This window comes from Nanorana parkeri, unplaced genomic scaffold (assembly GCF_000935625.1).
Source record: "Nanorana parkeri isolate BGI_ZX_2015 unplaced genomic scaffold, ASM93562v1 scaffold405, whole genome shotgun sequence".
Classification (NCBI taxonomy): Eukaryota; Metazoa; Chordata; class Amphibia; order Anura; family Dicroglossidae; genus Nanorana; species Nanorana parkeri.
In genome coordinates, this window is record NW_017306673.1 from 1,072,017 (window position 1) to 1,094,561 (window position 22,545).

General features: G+C 41.8%; 1 protein-coding gene across 4 annotated transcripts in view; it reads right to left on the reverse strand.

The window, feature by feature from the left end:
• The window catches only part of LOC108789546 (myosin-10-like), a 133,033-nt gene that overhangs the window by 76,310 nt on the left and 34,178 nt on the right, over positions 1-22,545 (reverse strand). For all 4 annotated transcript variants that reach the window (XM_018559591.1, XM_018559589.1, XM_018559587.1 and 1 more), the window contains exons 2-4: positions 21,948-22,315; positions 3,211-3,367; positions 828-855 (exon numbers count right to left, since the gene is read on the reverse strand). In XM_018559591.1, coding sequence (XP_018415093.1) covers positions 828-855; positions 3,211-3,367; positions 21,948-22,295 — 533 coding nt within the window. In that variant the 5' untranslated portion in view covers positions 22,296-22,315. The remainder of the gene's footprint in view (positions 1-827; positions 856-3,210; positions 3,368-21,947; positions 22,316-22,545) is intronic.

A 22,545-nucleotide genomic window follows, 5' to 3' on the forward strand; every position in this document is an offset into this window, starting at 1 on the left:
CCGCATGTCCGCAATCATCCATGTTATGATTACCTGTGGATTGGGAGAGATGATTTTCCCTGGACAAAGGCAAGATGCGGCCAGTGACAAGCATCTCTCCTAATCGGCCTGTAATTGTACGATGCGGACTTCTGCTGACAGCCACTATCAGCCTGTCATTAACTTGAGTGGGCACAGTGGCTGCATCTGTACAGATACACCTGGGATTCCTGCTGCAAGAGTCCAAAAGGTTCTTGCCGAAAGAATCTCTGAACTCAGCATAAGCCCCCATGTGAATGGGGCCTCAGCTTGCTAAAGCATATTGTTAACAACTGCCATCATTTTTCCATAAGATACTGTTTTCAGCTTCTTTTATCTTTTTTACAAAAAAAGCTGCAGGTTTAAAAAGAGTGAAAACAACTTTTGGTATCCTCCAATGGTTACCTTTGGCAAGGGACAGATGTCCATCCCTGGATGTAGACATATTGTATCCAAGACCAGTAAGCCACAGGTAACTTCTGTGGACACGTGTGAATAGCGGTGGACAGCTGCGGCTCCTGTCAGCCTGTCATTGCTTTGTACAGGCTGAGCGGCTGCATGTATCAGAGACCGCCTGTGATTCCAGCAGCAGGAATCCTCAAATTCTTGCCACTGTAAGCAAATGCCTGGCCCTAAAAAACCTGTGTGAATGTATTGCTGTCTGTGTCACCACTGGGGGGGATTCACACTCTATGTCTCCTGGTGGCCATTGTCACCAAACCAGAAAGTGAGGGGAAATTCAAATGCTAATTTCTGTTTATTTCACCCCTAAGACTGAAATCCAGCAATATAAAGAATCCACTACTCACGTGCACAGGATGGACTGATCTTCACGATCTGAAAATAAAGAACAAGACACAAAGTTAATTGGAAAATGTCCACAGTCACACTGCTACATACGACTATTTCTTGCAGCTAAAGTCATAGAGAATTCAGAGCTGATGGACTGAAGCACATAAAAAGATGCAGCAGATATCAGTAACTTCTGGAGACACTTCATGAAGCGTGAGAACATTTGTAAGCGTGTTTACATGTATTTTTACACAGAGACTATAATTAGCTACATAACACCTATATGATTGATTGAGATGTCGGTGGATAGACACTTAAAATGTTATGGACAATGACATCTCTATGGCTGGAAGTGAGAGGTGACATGGAAAACTGAAAAGACGGAGTGGAAACTTCCTGGATGTGCAGCATGGCAGAGCTGTATAAATCATGAGACTGGCTGAAGAAAATGACAAATGCTTGTTTAGACAAACCAGTTCACATAGATGCATTCCAGTTTTGCATTTAGCTATATGCCTGGAGTTCTGCTCAAATATATAAACCTTTAAATGCATTGTGATGTAACACTGAAAGATGGGAAAAGCTCTCCTAAATAAAACTTATGCTTTATCAGTTTGTCACATAGCCAGTCAGCGAAGTCGCTGAGCACAGGTTTGTCCTACATAAAAGCCAAGTTGATTAGCACTAATCCAGAAAAAGACCAAAGTCATTATAAACTATGGTCCATTTTGATTAAAAAGGGAACAAAATCCTCCGTGCTCCCAGACAGCAACAGTATCAATGCCTGAATCAACATTCCACTACATTTACAAATGTAAGTAATCTTTTATATTCGGCTACATATTGAAGACATCCAACTGATAAAAATGGACTGTATGTGCTAGAGTTCCTGGGGAACACTTTTTCACATTTTTTTTAATGCAAGGCCCCATACACACCTGGGCGACGGCATTTTTGTGTGTATTATTGCGCATTTTTGTCTAGCATTTTTACTCGGGTCTGATGTGCATACATTGGGTTGTACTTTTCAGCTAGCAGATTGCAAGAGATTAATGTAAAAACACACATTTCATGTAACAATGCACAAAAATGCTTATGTCGCACATTTCCATGTGTTTCCATTGAGGTCTACGGAGCCAAACACGTAGAAATCAGCAGAAAATAGCTCATGTATTTTTTCTAGCGACAGGCATGAACGAGGGCCATAGAAAACAATGGAATTCCCTGTTTTGAGTGTTTTGTAGCTCCAAGATTTTAGGTGTGAACGTGGGGCTCAAGAACACTTCTTCCTTGTGGAGATTAAGGTGGAACTAAAGTCATTACATAAAAATTGCTGGGAGGAAGAATGTTTGGGCAGAAAAGTCTCTTCTGCCATAGAAAAATCTTCTACTTGCTCCCAGCATTTTTTTCTTGTTCAGTATCTTTATTGGTTTTAACTCGGGGTACAATCACCGCAAGTAATCATCCTGTTACCGGTTTGTCGGTTTCCATTATATAGTGCATTAAAACCCTTTAATTATTTATAAGTGTTTCTTCCAAAGATATAGATTATAGCGTTAGTAAAATGTGGTAATAGCATAGGTAAATAATATGATAATGGATTAGGAGTAAGGAAGGAAAGGGGCAGTGGGTAGGGATGTCTGGGAGAAAGGGAAGGCAGCTGGATTGCCAGGTCTCTACATTAATTCAGCTTGTTAGAAGGTGGTTGTTGAAGTTTTGAGGCGATGAATATGTTGCCCGGGGTTCCCAGATATTTTCATATAGGGCCATTTTATCAGTTAACTTAGCTGTTAGTTTTTAGAAAATTATGATTTGGGTCACTCCCAGCAATTCCTACACTGCGCAATGTACACTCGTGGCTCATTCCCAGCTTTTGTAAGATACAGAGAATGGAGCCAGATGCCGGAATGATATAAAAATCCAAAATGCACATTACACCATCAGCGGATGCCCAATGGTAGGTGTGAAAGAAGAAGACCCGAGGAAGATGTCAGCAGCCATGGATTGAGCAATGAGGGGGAGTAGGGAGTTGTGGACACTGCTTCACTGGAGGAGGGCACACTAAAGGATAAGTGTGTTCTACTATGCATGTACTGTATGTAGTGTATGTGTGCACTGAGAAAAGCCCACCCATCCTGCAGGTGTAAAGTTCCATTATAAATATTATAAAATCTTTATATCTATCAGGGGTGTGGTGCCACCCACTTGCCTCACACTCTCTCCTTTTTCTTCATTTGGATTCCATTATAAATAGTTATTCCATGGTTTACAAGGGTTGTCATTTCCACTGATTTCTATATATAGTCTATATACTCAGGTGTTCTGCAGGTGTGCACAAACCAACAGTTAAAAATCAACCTAACCATAAAAGCATTTTCTGTCACATGACTCTTGTCCCACCTTGAAGCATGCTGCGATAGGCCGTTTCTGATATTGCGTATATATGCGGAGGCATCTCATGACGCTTCTTCCCTCTGTACATTTCCACTATTTGTTCTGAGTATATTGGCAGGTTCTTGTAAGGGTTGATCACTACACAGAAGAGGCCTGAATATGTCTGTATAAAGAAAATAAGAACAGCAGCAGCATTAGTATACATTTAAATACAAAACACCATCATCAACTATTAGTCTAGCCTACACATGTCCACTAGATCACTACAGATGTAAAGCATAGCTCATGCAGAAGCAGAGCAGGGAAAGCTTCCAATAAACCACGGTAGCTGGAATTTTATTTTCATAATTTGACCTGTAATGCTGAAGAGTGGCCATTCAGAGGAATAAAAATGTGAATTTCTGCACATGTACCTGGTAGTCAAAGGCATGGGGTACCACAAAAAATACAATGCTCTATATAAAATGATGTACTACTTCTAAAGTTAGAATGTAGATTTGTTAGATGTCACGTTACACACAATCAGTCCCCATGTAAGTCGCTGCGATTTCAATATCAAATAGTAGAGGTCAAAGAACTCCACTTTATCAGACATATTTGCTGGCATTAGATAATGGCACTAAACAAACATTTGTATGACAACATCTCAGCAATAGAAGATGATTAGAAAATATGGATCCTATTTACAGCATCTAAAAATTGAATTTATTGGAATACTTTTCAGTGTGGAAATGGCCCTACAAAATATGTCAGTATTGGTCTCGTCTCTCTTTATTTAAAACAAAGGGGATATTTATTTTGTTAGAAATGATAGAAGGAGCTCGGTTGTAGAGGATTAGTCACTCTGCCTTCTAGTTGTGTTAGGTACTGGAGCGAAGCAAACACAGAGGGTTTCTGTACTCTCTATACTGGCCAATGGAGATTCGAAAACCCCTGTGCAGTATGCACACATTGTGACCTTCCCTAGTACTCAATCTATCAATCTAGTTCTAGGCCCACACAGAACGTGTCACCCCAAATGTCACCCACATTATACATCTCCCCAGATGTCCCCCACACTATACATCTCCCCAAATGCCACCCATATAGAACACATCACCCAAATGTCACCCAAATGTCACTGATAACAATAACGACACCCCAAATGTCACTGACACAATACAGGTCACCCCAAATGTCACCCACACAAAACACGCCACACAAAATGGCCCTGAAAATGACACCCCAAATATCACTCATACAGAACATCCCCCCAAATGTCACCCACACGGAACACATCACCCCAAATGTCCCAAACAAAGTACATGCCACACGCACTACATGTCAGCCACACAGAACACATCACCCCATATATCACCCACACAAAGTAGATGTCACCCTAAACATGTTTCAGAACCTTGCAGGATCGCTGCCATAACCAATTCATTCAGGATTCATGGGTGTAATGCCCCTTACATTGGTGGTCAGTAGTGATGTGCCTGGGCTTAGTGTAAACCCAGTTCACCCAAGCCCACTCAACAGTGACCAACATACCCATTCCTGGCCAAATCAGTTGTGGCAGGCGCATTCCCGGACCCACTGCTATATGACTTCCACCACTAATTGGACCAGGAGGTTTTGGGGAGGGGGGTGGTCACAGTTTTGATCACTGTCTGACAAACTGGGTTTGCACCAAGCCCAGGCTCATCAATAGCGGTCAGTGGAAAGAATGTCCGCCTTATACTAGGAGCCAGAATGCCACCCTTAAGTTAGCAATACACTGCTTGAGTTTTGAACGAGTATAAAATACACTGTGTTGTCATGAGAAAGAGGAAGGTAGGAGCATACTATATTTCTGGCACATCAGCAGTTATATTGGTCCACCCAGAACGGTTTGTTGAAGTTTATATTTCTAAGAGACTGCTTGCAAGATGTACAGCAAGTGCTCGAGTTCCTAATTATGTACACCAGCCAATTTCACTATGAGGAGATCTTGACTTTCCTCTTATTTTATTATGGACAAGGTGGGCACAAACAAAGCTAGGAACTATACTTAGGATATCTCACCATTGGAGGCTCAAATAAATTAATCAGAGTACCTACGTACCTCAAGACTTTAGCTGTCATTGAGCCATCAATTGTCTGTATTTATGCTTGAGGCTTTGTTCAATGCCCACCGCATCTGAAGATCTATACACTTTGTGATCTCTGCTGCTGGCCAGATCAGAATCTAGATTGGCTGTTCAGCAAAGATAATGTGACTAACAGTAAGGGGTTGATTTATAAATCTTCAGTTAAACCGTATGCTGGGCGAATGCAGTTATTCCGCACGCTATTCCTGCTACTAGATGGAGCTGAGGAGCATAGGAATGGGTCCCATTGTTTAACAAATAGGTTGAAAAGAGACAAATTACCATCAAGTTCAACTAAAGGCAAAATCAATATTATTATTATTATAATACAGGCTTTATATAGCGCCAGCAGTTTGTGTAGCATTTTCCAAAATAAAGCACTGGCAATGTAATGGCAATGATACCAATAAGATAAGGTAGAGAGGTTTAAAAACGAAGTGTTTAACATTGCGTACTTTCCTGGCAATGACTGAATAGTACTTATAGGTATGTTTAATATTAGGTTTCCTCAAGATTCCAACCTTTTATTCAAACAAAACACCTTTAGCTGGTAGGGCACAACGTGCACATATAGTTATGTCTTACTAATAGACCATATCTATGTGATGAGGTGTGCATTTTGGAGGCTTTCCAAGATGTACTTATTCTTCTCTGCATGACTGACCCTTTATAAGAAATTAAATCCATGTGCCAATATAGACAACTGTACTAACATTGAATCATTTCTCAGGAAGGTTCTATACTTATTAGTGATATAAAACAAAGCTCGGCCTTTTCCTGTATTTGCCAGCATGACTGCTCTAACATTTCCAGAATCACTGTGCATGTAGATTCTGACAATTTGCTTACATGGTGTACAAAAAGTTAATATTCCCTCTGCCTTGCCAAGTATGCTAAAATCTGTCCTTATGTTCCATATGGCATTGCCTTAGAAACTGACAGATGTGAATATTCAGTTAGAGACAATAAGTGTAAAAAAAAGTACGAAAATGAATAAGTTGAATTGAAAGAGAACAAAAATGAGGGAGAGGGAGGGAGTGTATATATAATGGCCACTAGATGGAGCTGAGGAACATAAGTATTTCCTATGCTCCACCTAGTGATGAAATTGCTGTATTTCTCTGATCTCCCATTCAACCTGAAAATAAAATATGCTAATAAAGTTCTTATTTGCCTCTATTTACAGAGAGAACATACCCATAGTTTCGCAGGATGAATGGCTCTGCACATTTTTTAGTAAATACACCCATAAAGTGTATCACTGAAAATGGAATTAAACCCTGTTCACATCTATGCGATGCGGGAATGTGTGCATTCCTGCACTCCACAAGATTGCATGTGGCAATGTCTGGTGCGCTATGGTTTTTTCAAGCATGGTTTAGTTATGGCTCTGCCTTAAAAAAAAAATGTAATAATTGGACGAAACACGTCACTAGCCATACCCAGGGGATCTAATTATCCAAACGGTTCTCATAGTGTTGTGTGCAATTTCTACACAAGAGTGCAACAGCTTTTATATTGTTTTTATGTCATTTTATTAAACAGATTTACGCTATATAAAGTTTACTTCGTATCATTTAGGGCTCTTGCACATAGCTGCAGGAGGGTTGTACAACACACACCCTGGTGTATTGCTCTTGCTGGGTGTGACAGGCGCGCTATACAGCTGCGTGCAGGCAGCCTGTACAAATAAATGACAGGTATGCCAAAGATGCAGCTGTATGGGTATGTATACCCAAATCCCATTGTTTATATGCGTACCAGGACTGACACATACCATTTGGTGCAGTACGCAAGTCCCAGTATCTATGTCAACAGTGGGTTTTGCGTACATGCCCTTATCTGGAATTATATGTGCCAGGAGTTATATATGATCTTATCCACCTGGTGAGAAAGGAGAAGTGCTGAAATGTTATTACCTGGCTATAATGTGAAGGGGGAATTATGGAGAACCAAAAAGATGAGCATTTTTACCTTTCTGAGTTGGGAAGGTAATAAAATTGGTTGGCAATTTGTTACATAAGAACACTTATCAGGAAAAAAGTTGAGCACGTAGTTTGGAGTGAAGAGAAAATCATGAGTATATAAGAGACTTTCAATAAAGATATTTTTACTTGCAGGGCTTTACATACTACACATTTACATCAGTCCCAATCCACAAAGAGCCAATTAACCTACCAGCATGTCTATGGAGTGTGGAAGAAAACCGGAGCGTCCAGAGAAAACCCACACAAGCACAGGGAGACCTTGCAGACTCCATGCAGAGAGTGACCTGACCAAGATTTGAAATGAGGACTCCAGTGCTGCAAGGCAAACGTGCTAACCAATTAAGGAGCCAATTAACCTACCAGCATGGCTTTGGAGTGTGGAAGAAAACCAGAGGACCCAAAGTAAACCCACATAAGCACAGAGAAAAACACAAAAACTCCATGCAGAGTGCCCTGACTGGAATTTGAACTGGGGACTAAAGTGCATTCTGCAGTATCCATGCTCAATAAGATGTACTCCTCTTATCACACAGAAATGGAATGTGCATTAGAGGAAGAAGCACAAACGACATTATTTTTAAACTGTGAGAAATAAAGGGCCAGGGAATGTTAACTATAAAAAGAAATCAGGAAAGGAAGAGAACCGAATTCCATTTCCTGACACAGAAGCCAAGTGACCACACCTACTCCTCACGATCCTCCTAAAGACTATGCTAGCGGAATGACTCCTACAATTACAGGCGTCTCTAGTCGGTTCTTGTTTGCCCGTTAATTAGAGAGGAGAAAGTTGCTCAATACCTAACAATTCTCATCTGTCACGTTTTTCTGGGAGTTTAAATGCCTGATGACAACTGTGTGCAACAACCATATACTATTTTATATCATTTGTATTTTAGCCATGTATATTGCAGGTTTAGAACTTGCAATTCTCATTTTAAAGAAGAATCAAAATATTAGATATTTATGTATCTATTAGATATTGATATGAAGTAACAAAATCGGCACACCTACTGAATTAAATCATAATCAAGTTATGATAGCACTGCATGCTAAAGCTGGCCATACACAGTTCAAATTGTGTCTGTTTCCTGCTAACCCAGATGAATTTTGAGCAGCCTGTGACCCTGCACGCACCACCCGACTCAACAAAAGTTGATTGTTCAAGTGACTTTTGTCAAAGGAGTGACTACATCCAATCAGCTGCAGTCACTGTTCAGATATTCTTATCTAATAATCTTTTGAATGGCAAACCTTCTACCCCTGGTGGCTACACTCATTCTATATCGAGTGAGTCATGCTTGTCACCAAGGCTGGACTACAATCATGTCTACCTTTATCCATCATCATTAAATGGGGGGAGGCTAGATGAGTCATTTACAAAAGAAAGATAACATTGTTTTATGCTTCCAGTTCAAATCAAGAAGTGACAAGGACACGGCATTTCTGGCAAGATCAACAGGTATTTGCAGTACTTGCTGAAAATAAAAAATGCATTGCATCCATCACAACTACCTTGTAAGCTGCAATTTATGATGTTTATGTGCTTTTGGTTTAGTTAGTCTTTAAATATAATGTAAGAAATGTTCACTCTGCCAGTCAGAGAAGCTGATGTGGGGCAGACCAAGCCCACAGCTAGCAGGGAGGATCAAAGTGTGCAAAGCAGCAATGCAAAATAGGCCTCTGGGTGTAACGCAACATTCTTGTACTTAGAGTACATCTGTATTGCCTTCACCCAAATGAATTATGGGTGACCATGAGGTGCAACACTATATTCTCCCCTATTCCTCAGAACACTGCTGAATGGCCAAACATTTCTGTGCAAACTATTTAATGATTATTATTTGTGTAGACCCTTCTACCCACCATGTAACAAAATGTAAGCCTTGCCTATTGAACACAGAGCAGATCAGCCATTAGCTGGTATTAAAGGGATTTCTTGAGAAAAATTGACTAAGCTCCATTTAAACGTTAACAGTAAAGCGCTTATGCTTTGACTTATGTCTGCTGCAAGACCCTTGAGAGCCTCCTTATCTACTTTGGATATATTTATATATATATATCTAAAGCAGCAATTCTCAACCTGGACATGTGTGCCCACTTTGCTATGGGTGCATGTAATGAAACTATGTGAATATGTACCCCCAAAATGCAACATCTCTAGATACCCACCTCTAAACATCCCATCTGACTGTATGTGGCCACCCCTAACTCTCCCAAAGTACTCCCGCTTACCCTGTATCAAACCTCATCCTTTAAGAATATCTGTGTTTCATAGACACTTCCACAAAATCTGATTCCATTAATACCTTCCATCACACCAACGTGTGACTGACTTTCCACCCCGGGCACAGTTCATCCTTCGAGGAATGACAACATGAACTGTAATATGCATATCAAATGTTCAAAACACTGAATCTGTCCTAAAAACACTTGCACAATTAGATATTAATATTATTGTTCATGCATGCCATACATGTATTGTTATGTATTACTGTGTAATATGACACATGCCTGATATCTTCCAAGATCTGGTTGTAAAATCAGAATCTCTGTGGCATATTATATTGGCTTTTCAAAGTTCCAGATGATAAATATGGACAATGAGGTTAAAGTGTGTCTAGAGTCAATAGTTTATTGTTTTAGAGTAGTGAAAGATAAGAGCCCATGTCGGGTTTCTATCTCTGTTTGTACCCTTTGGGCTGAATTAGAAAAAACACTCAGTTCTCAAATTCTCACCAGGTATAATAATAAAAATATATATTTCTGTCTATATTGCTGTTGGAGATTTCCCTTCATTTCCTGTCTGGAAAAACATTATCACATGACAGGATGTAAGAGGATATCCCCCTGGGCAGCAGCAAGAACCTGACAAGAGTTCTAATTCTTCCTCATTCTAACCAAAACTAAACAATTTAAAACTACATTCATGTCATCTGCTGGCAAGACAACACAAAACCATTCCGATATACATTCCTTCTACGCCTTGGTGGTTTTGTTGCTATAAAAGAAGAGAACCATAAGACTGTTTTTCTGCTGTCCCTTTAAAGCTATAAATGTGCTCACGGGTCACAACATTTTTTTGCCTGGAAGGTTTATTTATCACATTTTTCAAATGTTTGCCTCAAGAGATCTATTTAAACTATTATAACTATAACAATTGCAAGAAGTTTCAGCTATGGCAAGCATTTTGTTAAGTTCTTGTAATTGTCTTGTGCTCACTGGTGTGTCCGGATTTCCTCCAGGCAAAGGGAAAATAAATGATTGGACCTGAAACCTCCAATAAAGACAGTCATCTGGTACCCAATGGAAGTGACATGTGCGCACTGCATGTTAAAGACCCTCTCCACCTTACTCACTAGACCTAAACATGACAGCTTTCAATGATCAGACTAGAGAAAACTAAAAGGGTTTATTATAGGTTATAGTACTTTACCATCATCACTGCTCTTCTCAGTGCTGTACAACATGCACAAGGATGGCGCCACGTGGCTCAATAGGCACACTCTTCTCAGACAAGAATTCCTGAGGCTCTGAGCTCTTAGTATGTAAACTTAGTGTTATATATTGTGTCCAAAATGTGTTTTAATGTATGAGTTATGAACCCTGTCAGTTTTTTATGGACTGTGTCCTGTAGGAGACATATGGCCTTACCTACTGTCCTGGAGATCTCTCCAGAGTAGAAATCCCCTTTTACACAGTGAGCACCATGCACTTTGTTTTAGTAGACGGTATGCACTATTTAATATGTAGTCTAGGTTTTGTGTTCTGTTTTTTTGTTTTACCTTTTCTAAATGCACTTACTTGAAAAAAAAGGGTCTGCATGCTATTCTGACATATTTTTATAGACTCTATTTTAGTTTGACATGTAATGTTTACCACTTGTTTGCCTGCTGTTGTTTTATTTAATAAGAATACTTACATTGTGCCTACAAGTTTAATACCTTTGACTAAAAGTTTTATTTTTTATCATACTTTACAATCTGTTTCTTTGGGGCTTTACAAAGTGGGAGGCTTTAAAGGGTGTAGGTATGAGAAATGGGTGTGACCATCGAGAGGTGTGGTTACTGAGGGGTGTGGTCACTGAGGGGCACTGTAAAGCTTTCTTGCACAGAGTGCCTAAAGGCCTAAGGCTGGACCTGACTAGGGGTGTAGTACCGTTATCCCAGCTGAAAATGCCCATTAACGTAGAGAATATGCAATTTTATATCCAAATTGAATGTGGTTAGTCACCCCCTCTTATATTTGAATCAGGTTCCCAAGCTGACAAGTTTCTACCCACTCAATGAATAAGTAAGGGAAGATTCAAGTTTCATCACAGTTTTGGCCTTTTTCATTGTCACAACATGTTTTTATGGAGACCATGTATGTATTCGAAGTCTTTAGTCGACTTTAAACACCCTTCATTTGTCAACTCCTGGAGAGCAGCCAACAGGTTTGGCTACAGATCAAAGTCTGAATCTTGTAATTTAAAAGATATTACTAACCAGAAGACTCTTTACCTGAAAATATAATTGTCACTTAATTTTGTATGCTTGTTTGAAGCATGGAAACACAGTAACCAGCAAGTGATAAAAGACATTGTAATTTGAAGAAACAATACAACAGAAGGGATTCAATTGTGTAGCTTTCAGCTTTTCTCTAAATCAACAGTGTTTGAGTCATTTATACAGGTTTTTATTACACAGGTAAATGTAATTACTTTTAAATCACAACTATTTAAACAGTATAGTCAAAATTAAAAATGAGTTGCCCAGCACATCTGAAAATAACAAGCAGCAAGCACTGCAATACTGGCCAATGCTGTCTGCTGCAGACTCTCCACACCAACCTCTTCCTGTCTCTTTAACCCACTTCCTGTGATCTCTCATGGCGGTCTGTCATCACTCTGGTCTCAGCTCACAGTACTGCTGTGCAGAACGGTGCTCACATGTCACTGTGTGAAAGCCATTTTGTGCAGCAGTAAGGACCACTGAAGGGAAGAAGAGGAGAATGCTTAGGGAGAAAGACTCCAGCTCTATCAGCTCTGCTTCTCTGATCTTCCTGTCTAGTCCAAAATAATAAGGGGCAGAGCAGTCTCCATTTACTCTCCAACAAGTAGCTTGGCGAAGAGAGGAAGGAGAAGTGGGGAGGAGGGAGCAGGGGAGTGGCTTGCCTTGCTGTGCCTGTGTTTTTGTGGAGACACATACAGATTACCAGCACACAGAAGGGTGGCTTCATAGGACCCTGCAGGGGAAAGGATCCCCCTACAACAGGATATCAGGGCTGGTTCTGCAGGAAACTTAAACTTGTAAACATTAACCACTTCAAGACCAGGTGTTTAGACCCCCTTCCTGGCCAGGCCATTTTTCAGTATTCAGCGCTGCGGTACTTTGACTGAAGTTTATTCAGTCATGCAACGCTGTACTGAAATGAATTTTATCCCATTTTTTATTGAAATACTATAACTTTAAAACCTTTTCACTTCAATATCACTTTAACATTTTCTATTACTCCTACTAATCAAAAGACCAGTGCAGGTGATAAACAAATTCACAGTGAAATCCCTTTATAATGGGTGCAAATGTGAAGACTTGGAAACCCCAGTGCAGAGACCACTTCACTGGAGTCCCAAAGTCAGACATCTCAACTCTCCCGGATGTTCCAGGAGTCTCCCACTATTAGATAGAGGCTCCCGGACACCCGGGGGAGAAACAGTGTACTGACTGACAGCAGCAGAGGGCGGGTGCAATAGCCAGCTTGCAATCAGCTATTGCAAATTGAAATAGCCAATAGCAATCTAGCTTTTCATTCCTATGCTGGTTTTTTTTTTTTTTATTCTGACGGCAGCAGCTGTCAGAATACTAAAAAAAAAAATCAGCAGATAGCAAAGGAAGCATTAGCTTCTTTGCTATCTGCCATCATTTCAGGGGGGAGGTCACCTCTCTGAAATGAGAAGGGCACCTCCCTGAAATGACTTATTTCAGGTTGTGATCCATGCAAAGAGATATGCGAAGCTGTAAAATGGTTAATTCTGCAACATCTACCGAAAGCTGAAATATAGGCTTCCAGTGAAAAAAGCCATCGAAACATCTGGGAATGCCAAGCAACCTTGAAAATACATCTTTAACTCTCCTTTGTCTGTGCTTTGACAGGTGACATCACAGGCACAGGACAATGTAAACATGATGAAGGGAATTTATCAAAACTGGAGCAGACAAAATTTGGAGCAGTTACCCAGGGCAACCAATCAGCTTCTCTCTTCAGTTTGTTCAGTTAAGATTTGAATATGAAAGAGAGAAGCTGATTGGTTGCCATGCCTAGCTGCTCCAGTTTTTGTCTGCTCCAGTTGTGATAAATCCCCCTTGATGTGTTTACATTCGTTTGTCTGTGTCTGCATTGTAACTGCAAGCATTCGTGAGGAGCAGGAAGGCAACTGCTTCACATATAGGCATGATTCAATGTCCGAATTGCCAAAGGAGAAATAAACAAATGTTTCGATTTCTGTGCATTTATGGGCAGACTGCTGGAAGGCAGCTTTTGCATGAACATAGCTAAGTCTTGTCCATCTTTATCATATTGTATGCCTTTCCAATTAGCCAGTTGTGGAAGATGAATGCACATCTAAAGGGATCCCCGATACCCTCGTCTTACTTTGACCTGCTCGGCAGACATGCATTATCTATGATAAAGCTTTAGCCACCGTATACCCTTCAAACGTAATTTCAGTTTTGGCTGGTGTGTACCTTTTAAGGGACACCTGTCATGGAAGAAACACAGAGCCTGCCACTGCTCACCCCTTCTGAAAATGCTAGCTATCTGGCTTTAAAACTGAGCCTCCAGCTTCAATACTTGAAGCCAGTCGAGCAGACCAAGCATCCAGATCAGAGGTTCTGACTTTAAAGAGTAAATGCTACTTTAGCACAGTGACATTTATATTGCGATTCCCCCGCCAGTCTTACTTAGTTGTCCCCGTTGCAACAAAATATTGGCAACAAAGCTGCACACCAGCTTGTAAAAATCTTCTCAGCAAAGCCTGCTGTGAATTCATACTCCAGTCCTCCATAGGAATAAATGGGAGTAAAAAGCATATGTGTCAGTAATATTTGGCCAACTGGTGTAAATATCTCAGGGCTTGTTCACACCATATGTGTTCGGGCTGTGCTGCCCGTTTTTACCAGTGTAATCTGCCTTGTCATGGGTGGCGACAGTTCACACCACTGCGATCCAGTGATGTACTCTTAAAAAAAGCATGGCATGCAGTACTTAAGCGTACCGCAGTGTTAAGCGCACAGCAGTGAAATGCGGTAAAACCGCATCACACTGCGATGAGCCCATAGAACTTAATGAAATGTCACATGACATTTCAATAAAGTTCTGACAAAAAAAAAAAACGGTGCGATGCAGCTCGATCTAGTGCGTCGGGACTGTCCAAGCACATGCACACCAGCAGCTGTGCAGTTGAGCGTGGCTGCTGGTGTGAACAAGCCCTTAGTGGATGAAGAAAACCTGCTAAGGTGATATCTTGCTGCACATTGATGACTTTCTTGATCTGCATACTAGGCATACTAGTACAGGTCATAGTCCAAAAATAATGGAAGCCAGAGGGTCAGCACAACAACCAGACAACTAGATTTTTCAGAAAGCGGTCAGCAATGTCATTTTCCACATTTCTTCCATTACAGGTTTACTTTAAGAGAAAAAAACTCTGTATTATCTGCAATATTTGCAAGTATAAATTATTAACAATTTAATTGCTTGCATGACTGAAAACCAAAATACAAAGACAAAAAAGTCAAAGTCCAAATGTACTTTGTAAAGTAATTATTTACTCTTCTACATTCCCTGCATCTCTGAATGTAATTCTTGCTCTCCTTCACACAACTGACTAAAGATGTTTACAGACAACTCCTAGAATTGTTTGGTTGCTATAGCTCAGCAGGATTCTAGGTTAGAGGAATCTGATACTAGAGAACACACCTGTCTCCGTTACTACCTGTGCACTGTCATTTTCCACTGCACCTTCACAATAGAGCTTACTTGATGGCTTGTGACAGGTGAGACAAGACTGAACAAGGTTAGTAGGTTCTGGTATGAAATCTGCAGCTGGCATACTGCATAGTGGAATGGACACAAACTGTGACACCAAATAAAGAAATGTCATTACTGGATTGAGATTGAACTGTAATAGGTATACAACTGTATGTTGTACACTATATAAAAATGATGGGGAAAAAAACTTCATGCGCTCTGAGGGCCTATTCTGACTGGTGTGGTGCAAAATGAACAGTATGACATATTTTAATGGAGATTAAGCATTTAGGCACCACATTGAACAGATGGTTCACATTAGTGATGAACCTGGGCTGGGGGCAAACTCAGTTCACCCGAGTTCGCCCAAGCACGTTTAAAACTGTGACTGGCACGCTCTTCTTCTGACCCAATGGGGTTGATTTACTAACCTCACAAACACGCCACAAACACGCCATGCAAAAACACGCCGATTGCGCGTGCACGCTTGGCGCGGAAGCGTATGCAGGTTATAAAGATGCTTGATAAATACTACCAACGCGCGCGCATGGCGTGTTAAAATGCCGAGGATTCAATAGGGATGTGCAACAACCTCATATACAGGCATGTACATGCTAATAATATATTAAAAACATGACATTTTTGACACTCTGCACAAGATGAAGAACCCCCCAAAAATGCCTTAGCTCCCCCCCCAATCAGAACGCTCCATGCCTGCGTGAAACCGCGCCATGATGTACGTGTTCGCTTGGTAAATGCATTTTTGCGGGTTAAAACGCGCACGCAGCCTGCGCGTGTGCGTGTTGGGCTTCGTAAATCAGCCCCAATGAGTTGCAGGGAAGCACATTTCGTGCCACAAAGCTATATGTCACAAACGGGCAAGGAATGCTCCGGCTGCAACTGCCTTCACTAATTGGGCCGGGGGGGGAGGTGGAGTGGTAGTCACAGTTTTGAGTGAGCTTAGGCAAACTTAGGAGAACTGGATTTGCACCAAGCCCAGGTTCATCTGTAGTTTACAGATGAATCTATTGTGGTTCGTGTTGTGCATTGTTGCCTGAGTGCCATTGAAAATGAATGGCACTGCAGGGCACCACAATGTGTTTTGTGTGTTACCCTGTCATAGTAAAATATGGTCAAATTTATGTTTTACAGCATATTACCACAATGTATTAGTGTCAATAGGCCCAAAAATATGCTCTACGGCAACCGACATCACTAAGGGCCCAGTCACACCATATCCAGTGTGTTCCGCTGCTGTTTGCGCCCAGAACGCACCGGATCACATAGATCAAGCCAGGCAGACATGCCCCCCCGCCTGCACCGGAACGCGAGGTACAGGAATGCCCTCCGTTCCAGTGCAGTGCGATCTGAAAAAATGCTGCATGCACTATATTTTTCAGATCGCACTGCACTGGATAAAAGGGCATTCTTGTACCTCACGTTCCGATGCGGGCGATCGCACTGTGGGTGGAAGGTGTCTGTAGGTGCCATTGACATGAATGGCACCTACACGCCCCTCCCGCCCCAGAACACTGCCCAGCTTAATCCATGCGATCCAGTGCGTTCCAGGCGCAAAAAGCACCTAAACACACTGGATATGGTGTGACTGTTGGTTCTAGCAGTAACCCTGGATGGGACCTTCAGAAACCAGATAAATATGTGCGATTCCAAAAACAGTTTAAAACAGCACAAGAGACTCAGGTGTTAAATGCCTCATTCAGTCGACCGATTAGGGGTGGACACCGCAAAGAATCATCGTAAAGCTGACTGTCTGCTCACAGCAGTACAAAACAGTCCCTAGCTCATCTTCTATAGTCCACACAGTGCAGATACACAAATGTTGAGCAAACTGTTTAACATTTTGCTAAACCTTTAAGTATCACTACCTTTTGGACCGTAGACGAAGGGGGTAGGCCTTGAAAGCTTGTCCTAAAAAGTAACTGCAAATAAACAAAGTATCATGGACAATACTCAACTGTAGCACTTAACGCAGATTGATTCTCATTTTAATTTAAATAAAATGTATCCCTTCATATAAAATCTCATTTTGACCTAAGAACTACACCTCATGAATGTGCAGTAATGTGCATGCCTCATAGCACAGTCCTGGTGTTTTAGTGCAGGTGTTATTTGAGATCCTGTTTTCAGAGCTCATTACATTCCATAGTATCAGAGAGACAGCAGCAAGCTAATCCACCTGCTTGAAGTACAAGTCTGGGCTGGCTTCCACCTGTCTATGGGAGACAATACTTTCATGAGGTCACCAGAAAGCAGGTCTACCAAACCTTGTACTGGAATGTAGAAAGCAGAGGAAATGAGAGGATCAATGAAGCATCAGCTCCGATGACATTAGCCTCTGCCATGTCCTTTGAAATAAACATTAAAAGGAGAACTATGGGGTCAGTGTTTTTCCCCATAGTTCTCCTTAGGGTAACGGGAGGACACAAACTAGCATCCTCCCGTTACCCTAAGCTCAGTATACCGCGAGCTACAGCTCGCGGTATACTGAGACGCCGCAGCGGATCCCGACTTAGACCCCGTTCACATATAGCGACATACCTTGTCAGCGGCCGGGATAGCGCGACTTTCGGGGCGACGTTCCAGCGACGATCCAGCGACGGTAGCGCGACCTTCTCCTTCGGGCTCCATAGAAAAAAGCAAAATCGCGCAAAATCCGCCGAAAAAAGGGTCCGGTAGAAGCGACTTGCGACCGCGACGCGCGACATGGAGTTAAGACAGCTCCATTGAATAGCATTGGCCAGCGACTTCTCGCGATATCGCGCGGCAAAAATGCGCGATATCGCGGCGGAAATCGCGCGACAATTCGCTATATGTGAACGGGGCCTTAGACGACGGGATCCGCCCAGCTGCGTGAGTGACAGCTGGCTCTGCCTATCTAGAGGCAGAGCCAGCTGTACCCGCCCCCTCCCCCGTCCGTTCCACCAGTCAGCGCTGGCTGATCGGAGCGGGGAGAGGGGAATCCAGCCCCTCCCCCTGTCACGGCAGAGAGCTGTGACAGGATCCAGAGGGGAGAGGAACAGCTGGCTCTGCCTATCTAGAGGCAGAGCCAGCTGTACCCGCCCCCTCCCCCGTCCGTTCCACCAGTCAGCGCTGGCTGATCGGAGCGGGGAGAGGGGAATCCAGCCCCTCCCCCTGTCACGGCAGAGAGCTGTGACAGGATCGAGAGGTGAGCGAACCCGGTATGTGTTCGCTCACCTCCCGATCTACTGAGCCGACCTGTGACAGTCTCATTGTCACAGGTCGGCTAGAACTATGAGGTGAGTGAAAAGCACTCGCCTCATAGTTCTCCTTTAAAGTTGGGAATAAATACTCTAAAAATGCAGGTACCAAGATAAGGTATACATTGCAAATAAAGAGAACCTAAGGTTTGCCCACACAAAGGAGAACAGCAGCCAGCCCTTCTAAGCAGCACCTACTTATCTTTCCTTTTCTTCCCACAGCTCTGTTCAGCCGCTGAGAGTGAAGAGAAATATATAGATTACGGATGCACCGATATATCGGCCGAAAATTGCACTTTTAGCAAAATGCCGAAAGTGTCCTTTTTCTGCCAGTATAGCGGTGCATCTCTACTTTCTCTCCTCTCTGCTGGGTGCTGCTCTGTGTCCCAGCAGGGAGGAAAGAAACTGTCACAGGTGGCCGAGCGTTGCGGGAGGGCAGCGCTGTGAGCGGCCAGCGTCTCTCCTCCCTGCTCAGCCTCCTGTCACAGATCAGAGGAGAGCGGCTGTGTGGGCGGAGACAGCCAGCGCTGCCACAGGAGACCAGCCAGCGGTGCAGAAGAGGAGTCAGCGGTCAGATCAAGCTCTACTCCCGGCACCGCTCGCTCACTGTGACAGCGTGTCAGGATGGAGAGCGATTACAAACACTCAGCATACAGCAGTGAGTGTTTGTAAATAATTAGGGACAGAGTATATTTACTATATCCTCAATTATGAGTGAATGGGAAGTGATCTACATCACCTCCTGTTCAATCATGATTGTGGCTATAGTAAACACACTATATACACGTCATAAATGAACAGGAACACTCAGTATAGAGGATTCCTATTAATTTATAACAGGGGCTGCAGAAAAAGAGATGGAGGACTCTGTGTTCTCATTCACTTTTTCTATTTGAAAAGGAAAATATCAGGGGTCTGTTTAGAACCCTAATATTTCCCCCGAAGCACCTATAGGTAAAGTAAAACAAATAAAAATATTTAATACAAATAAATAAAATGTTAAAAAATTAAACAGTTTATAAAGATTGACTAAAAATAAAATATTTTTTAAAAAAATGTAAAGTTAGAAAAAAAAACGATTTCAGTTTCGTTTCGGTTTTAACATTTTCATTTCGGTGCACCTCTAATATAGATAGTACTTCTGGAAATGGGGAAAATTTGACTCTGTCCATGTGTTATTGGTGGTGCTTTAGCATTGGCAGCTTGGGCACTCACATGGGGGCAGGGATAGAGTCCTTAGACCCATATAAGCCACAAGTCACAACTTGGACTTTACACAAGGCATCCTCAATTTGTTCCTGGTAGCAGAGGGAAATAATTTGGGTTTGGGTTTGATTCAGTGGGAATCGGCTGAAACTGGATTCATGCTAAAGCCCTATGTTCTTCTGGGAAAATGCATGCTTATAGCACCATGACAATATTTGGCCTGGAAATTGGGTATATCATATTCCTCAAATTGTAATTCCAAATTAAGAGCATTTCTGAACTAGAAGTGTTTTGCCAGGAGAGTGTGAAGAATACAAAGACTATTAGCTAACCAAAAGAATTCCTGCCAAATAGGATATTGCATAGTACAGACTGTCAGGGTGGTCAAACTGTAGCATCTGCCACATTTTATGCATGTTTTTTTTTCCAGTCTGTTAAAGTGGACATTCAATCCATTTCACTAAAATTCATATCAGTATGCAGCTTTACATGCTAATATGAAATCATCTTACATTCATTAAACATATTTTGCTTTTACTCACAATTGTTGTTCTTCCACTTTCTGTTTCAGTGCGGCAGGCGGTGATGTAGGCCTGGTTTCACAGATGCATCCTGGGAAGGCTACATCACCAGTGCCTTCCTGGGAAATCTCATCTGTATTTGGTTTGAATTTGGACCAGGATACTATATGCATGGAATTTGCATGTTCTCCCTCTGGTTTCTTCCCAAACTCCAAGGAGTTCATTCTCTCCTGTCTAAACTGGCCTATTATGTGTATGCATGTGAGATAGAGACCTTAAATTGTAAGCTCCATGAGGGCAGGGACTGATTTGAATGTAAAGCATGTATATTGTCGCACTATATAAATGCCTGAAATGAATCATTTTTAGAACATACACCAGTGTATCCAAACATTTGCATATATCCGAATGTGTGACCTTCAGACAATACCATTATCTCTATTATCTCAATGATTAGCCTGCTCTGCTGAAATCCTGATCATCAGCCAAACCTGTAAAAGTCTCACAATTTGGCCAAAAAAACAGCTAACAAATCCCAAAATATCCTCACTGCTACCTTTCTAAGGAATAAATGAAGCTTGCTTTTCTTCAAAGTAGAACAAAAAAGACCTTTTTTTAAACTTACTGACTGCACTAACACACCGCAGCAAATTAAAAGTGTCTGAAAACTATTACCACTTTAAATAAAATAAAGCAGTTTAAGTTTTACATTTACGGTCAAAGAGGAATTTCCTTTACTTCTTTAATTCATTAATCCCCTTTTAAATATAAAACATCTGCATCTTTCGAAGAAGAGTAACACTAACATGTATGTGCCTCTCTGTTCGCATTTGCTTTTAGTCTTAATTGTCAAAGGCTCTAAAGCTCGATTGCCAAGAACTGAGTAAATCAGATACAGGAAGTGGACTATGAAATATTAATGTGACTCTTTCACTTTAAAAGAGAACGATGGCCTTTTTTTTTGGCTTTAGTTTGGCCAGAGCCAGCCCCCTCCCCTGTCTGTCCCTCCAGTGAGCACAGAAGAACAGAGATGGGAGGGAGGAATCTCTGACAATCGCTGCTCTCTGCAGGGAGCAGATCTGAGCTGAGTGATCAGTGGTATGTGATCGCTTAGTTCTGCAGCTATAGGGCCGGCATGTGACAACTGTAGTTTCACACACTGTCTCAAACTATTGGGAAGAGTACGTTTTACTTAATAGTTCTCCTTTCAAGCTGAATTCTGGGAATTTTAAAAACTAAGCTTGCAATTGGAACTAGAATAATGTCCTCGGCACAGAAGTAGTTGGAACTGGAATAATGTCCACGGGCAAAGAGGTGGGTGGGGTGTTATGTAAGAGTGAGGTCCTGGGCAGGGATACCTTGTATGCATTGCACCAGCTTCCGCACCTGGACTTGCCTGATATTACCGCTCCTTTGCTAGAACTACAGAGTGGACAATAAGGGACTTGTCACCCTGCTCACAGACAGCAGGTAACAGTGATTAGTCCCTACCACCGGATAGAGGGTCCTTGCTAGCGAGAAAAATAAACTTTTTTGATCGGTGAAGCTGTTTTTTGTGTCAATTATGCTGCAATCTAAATAATCAAGGCTAATGGTATTGTGACTGAGGTTCAGCTTTAATAAAAAAAAAAAAAAAAGTAAAAACATTTTTTGCAGTTGGATATTACTCACATAGATGAGCCCAGAATAATACCGGTCCTTGAGATTGTGAAGGACAGATGCTTCATTTAAACAGGTCAACTCTGCCATATCCTCGACCTTGGTGAACTTTGGTGGATTCATTTTCTGAATGTCATCCTTGTTGATAACCACTTTTTTACCATTCTCAGCCAGCTCCAGCACTACTTCATCACCTCGCTCTTCCTTGAGGCTAGCTGCTTCAAACCCATGTTTTTCAGAGGGCACCCACACTAGCTTCTTTGCTGTCCAGTCAGCTTGTGTTGCTGTCATGCTCATAGGGTTTCGATCCACGAAAAGGTAGCGCTCTGCATCATCTCTATAGGAGTTTCGAGATGACATCTTGGAAGCCGGTCAGGTTCCTAACAAAACAGATATAAGAAATTAGATTTCAGAACATTTTAAAGTCAAGATCGCCATATACTGCCAAATTCAAACTTCTTTGCTTACAAGGGTATTATACACATTAGTTTACTTTGAAACTCAGTTTGTCAAAATGAGTACCAAGCAGAAGGTTGCATGTACACATGCTTATTCTTCATTATGTATATGCCCAAGCCTTCTCGTAGGTATTAGCAAGATAATTATCTCT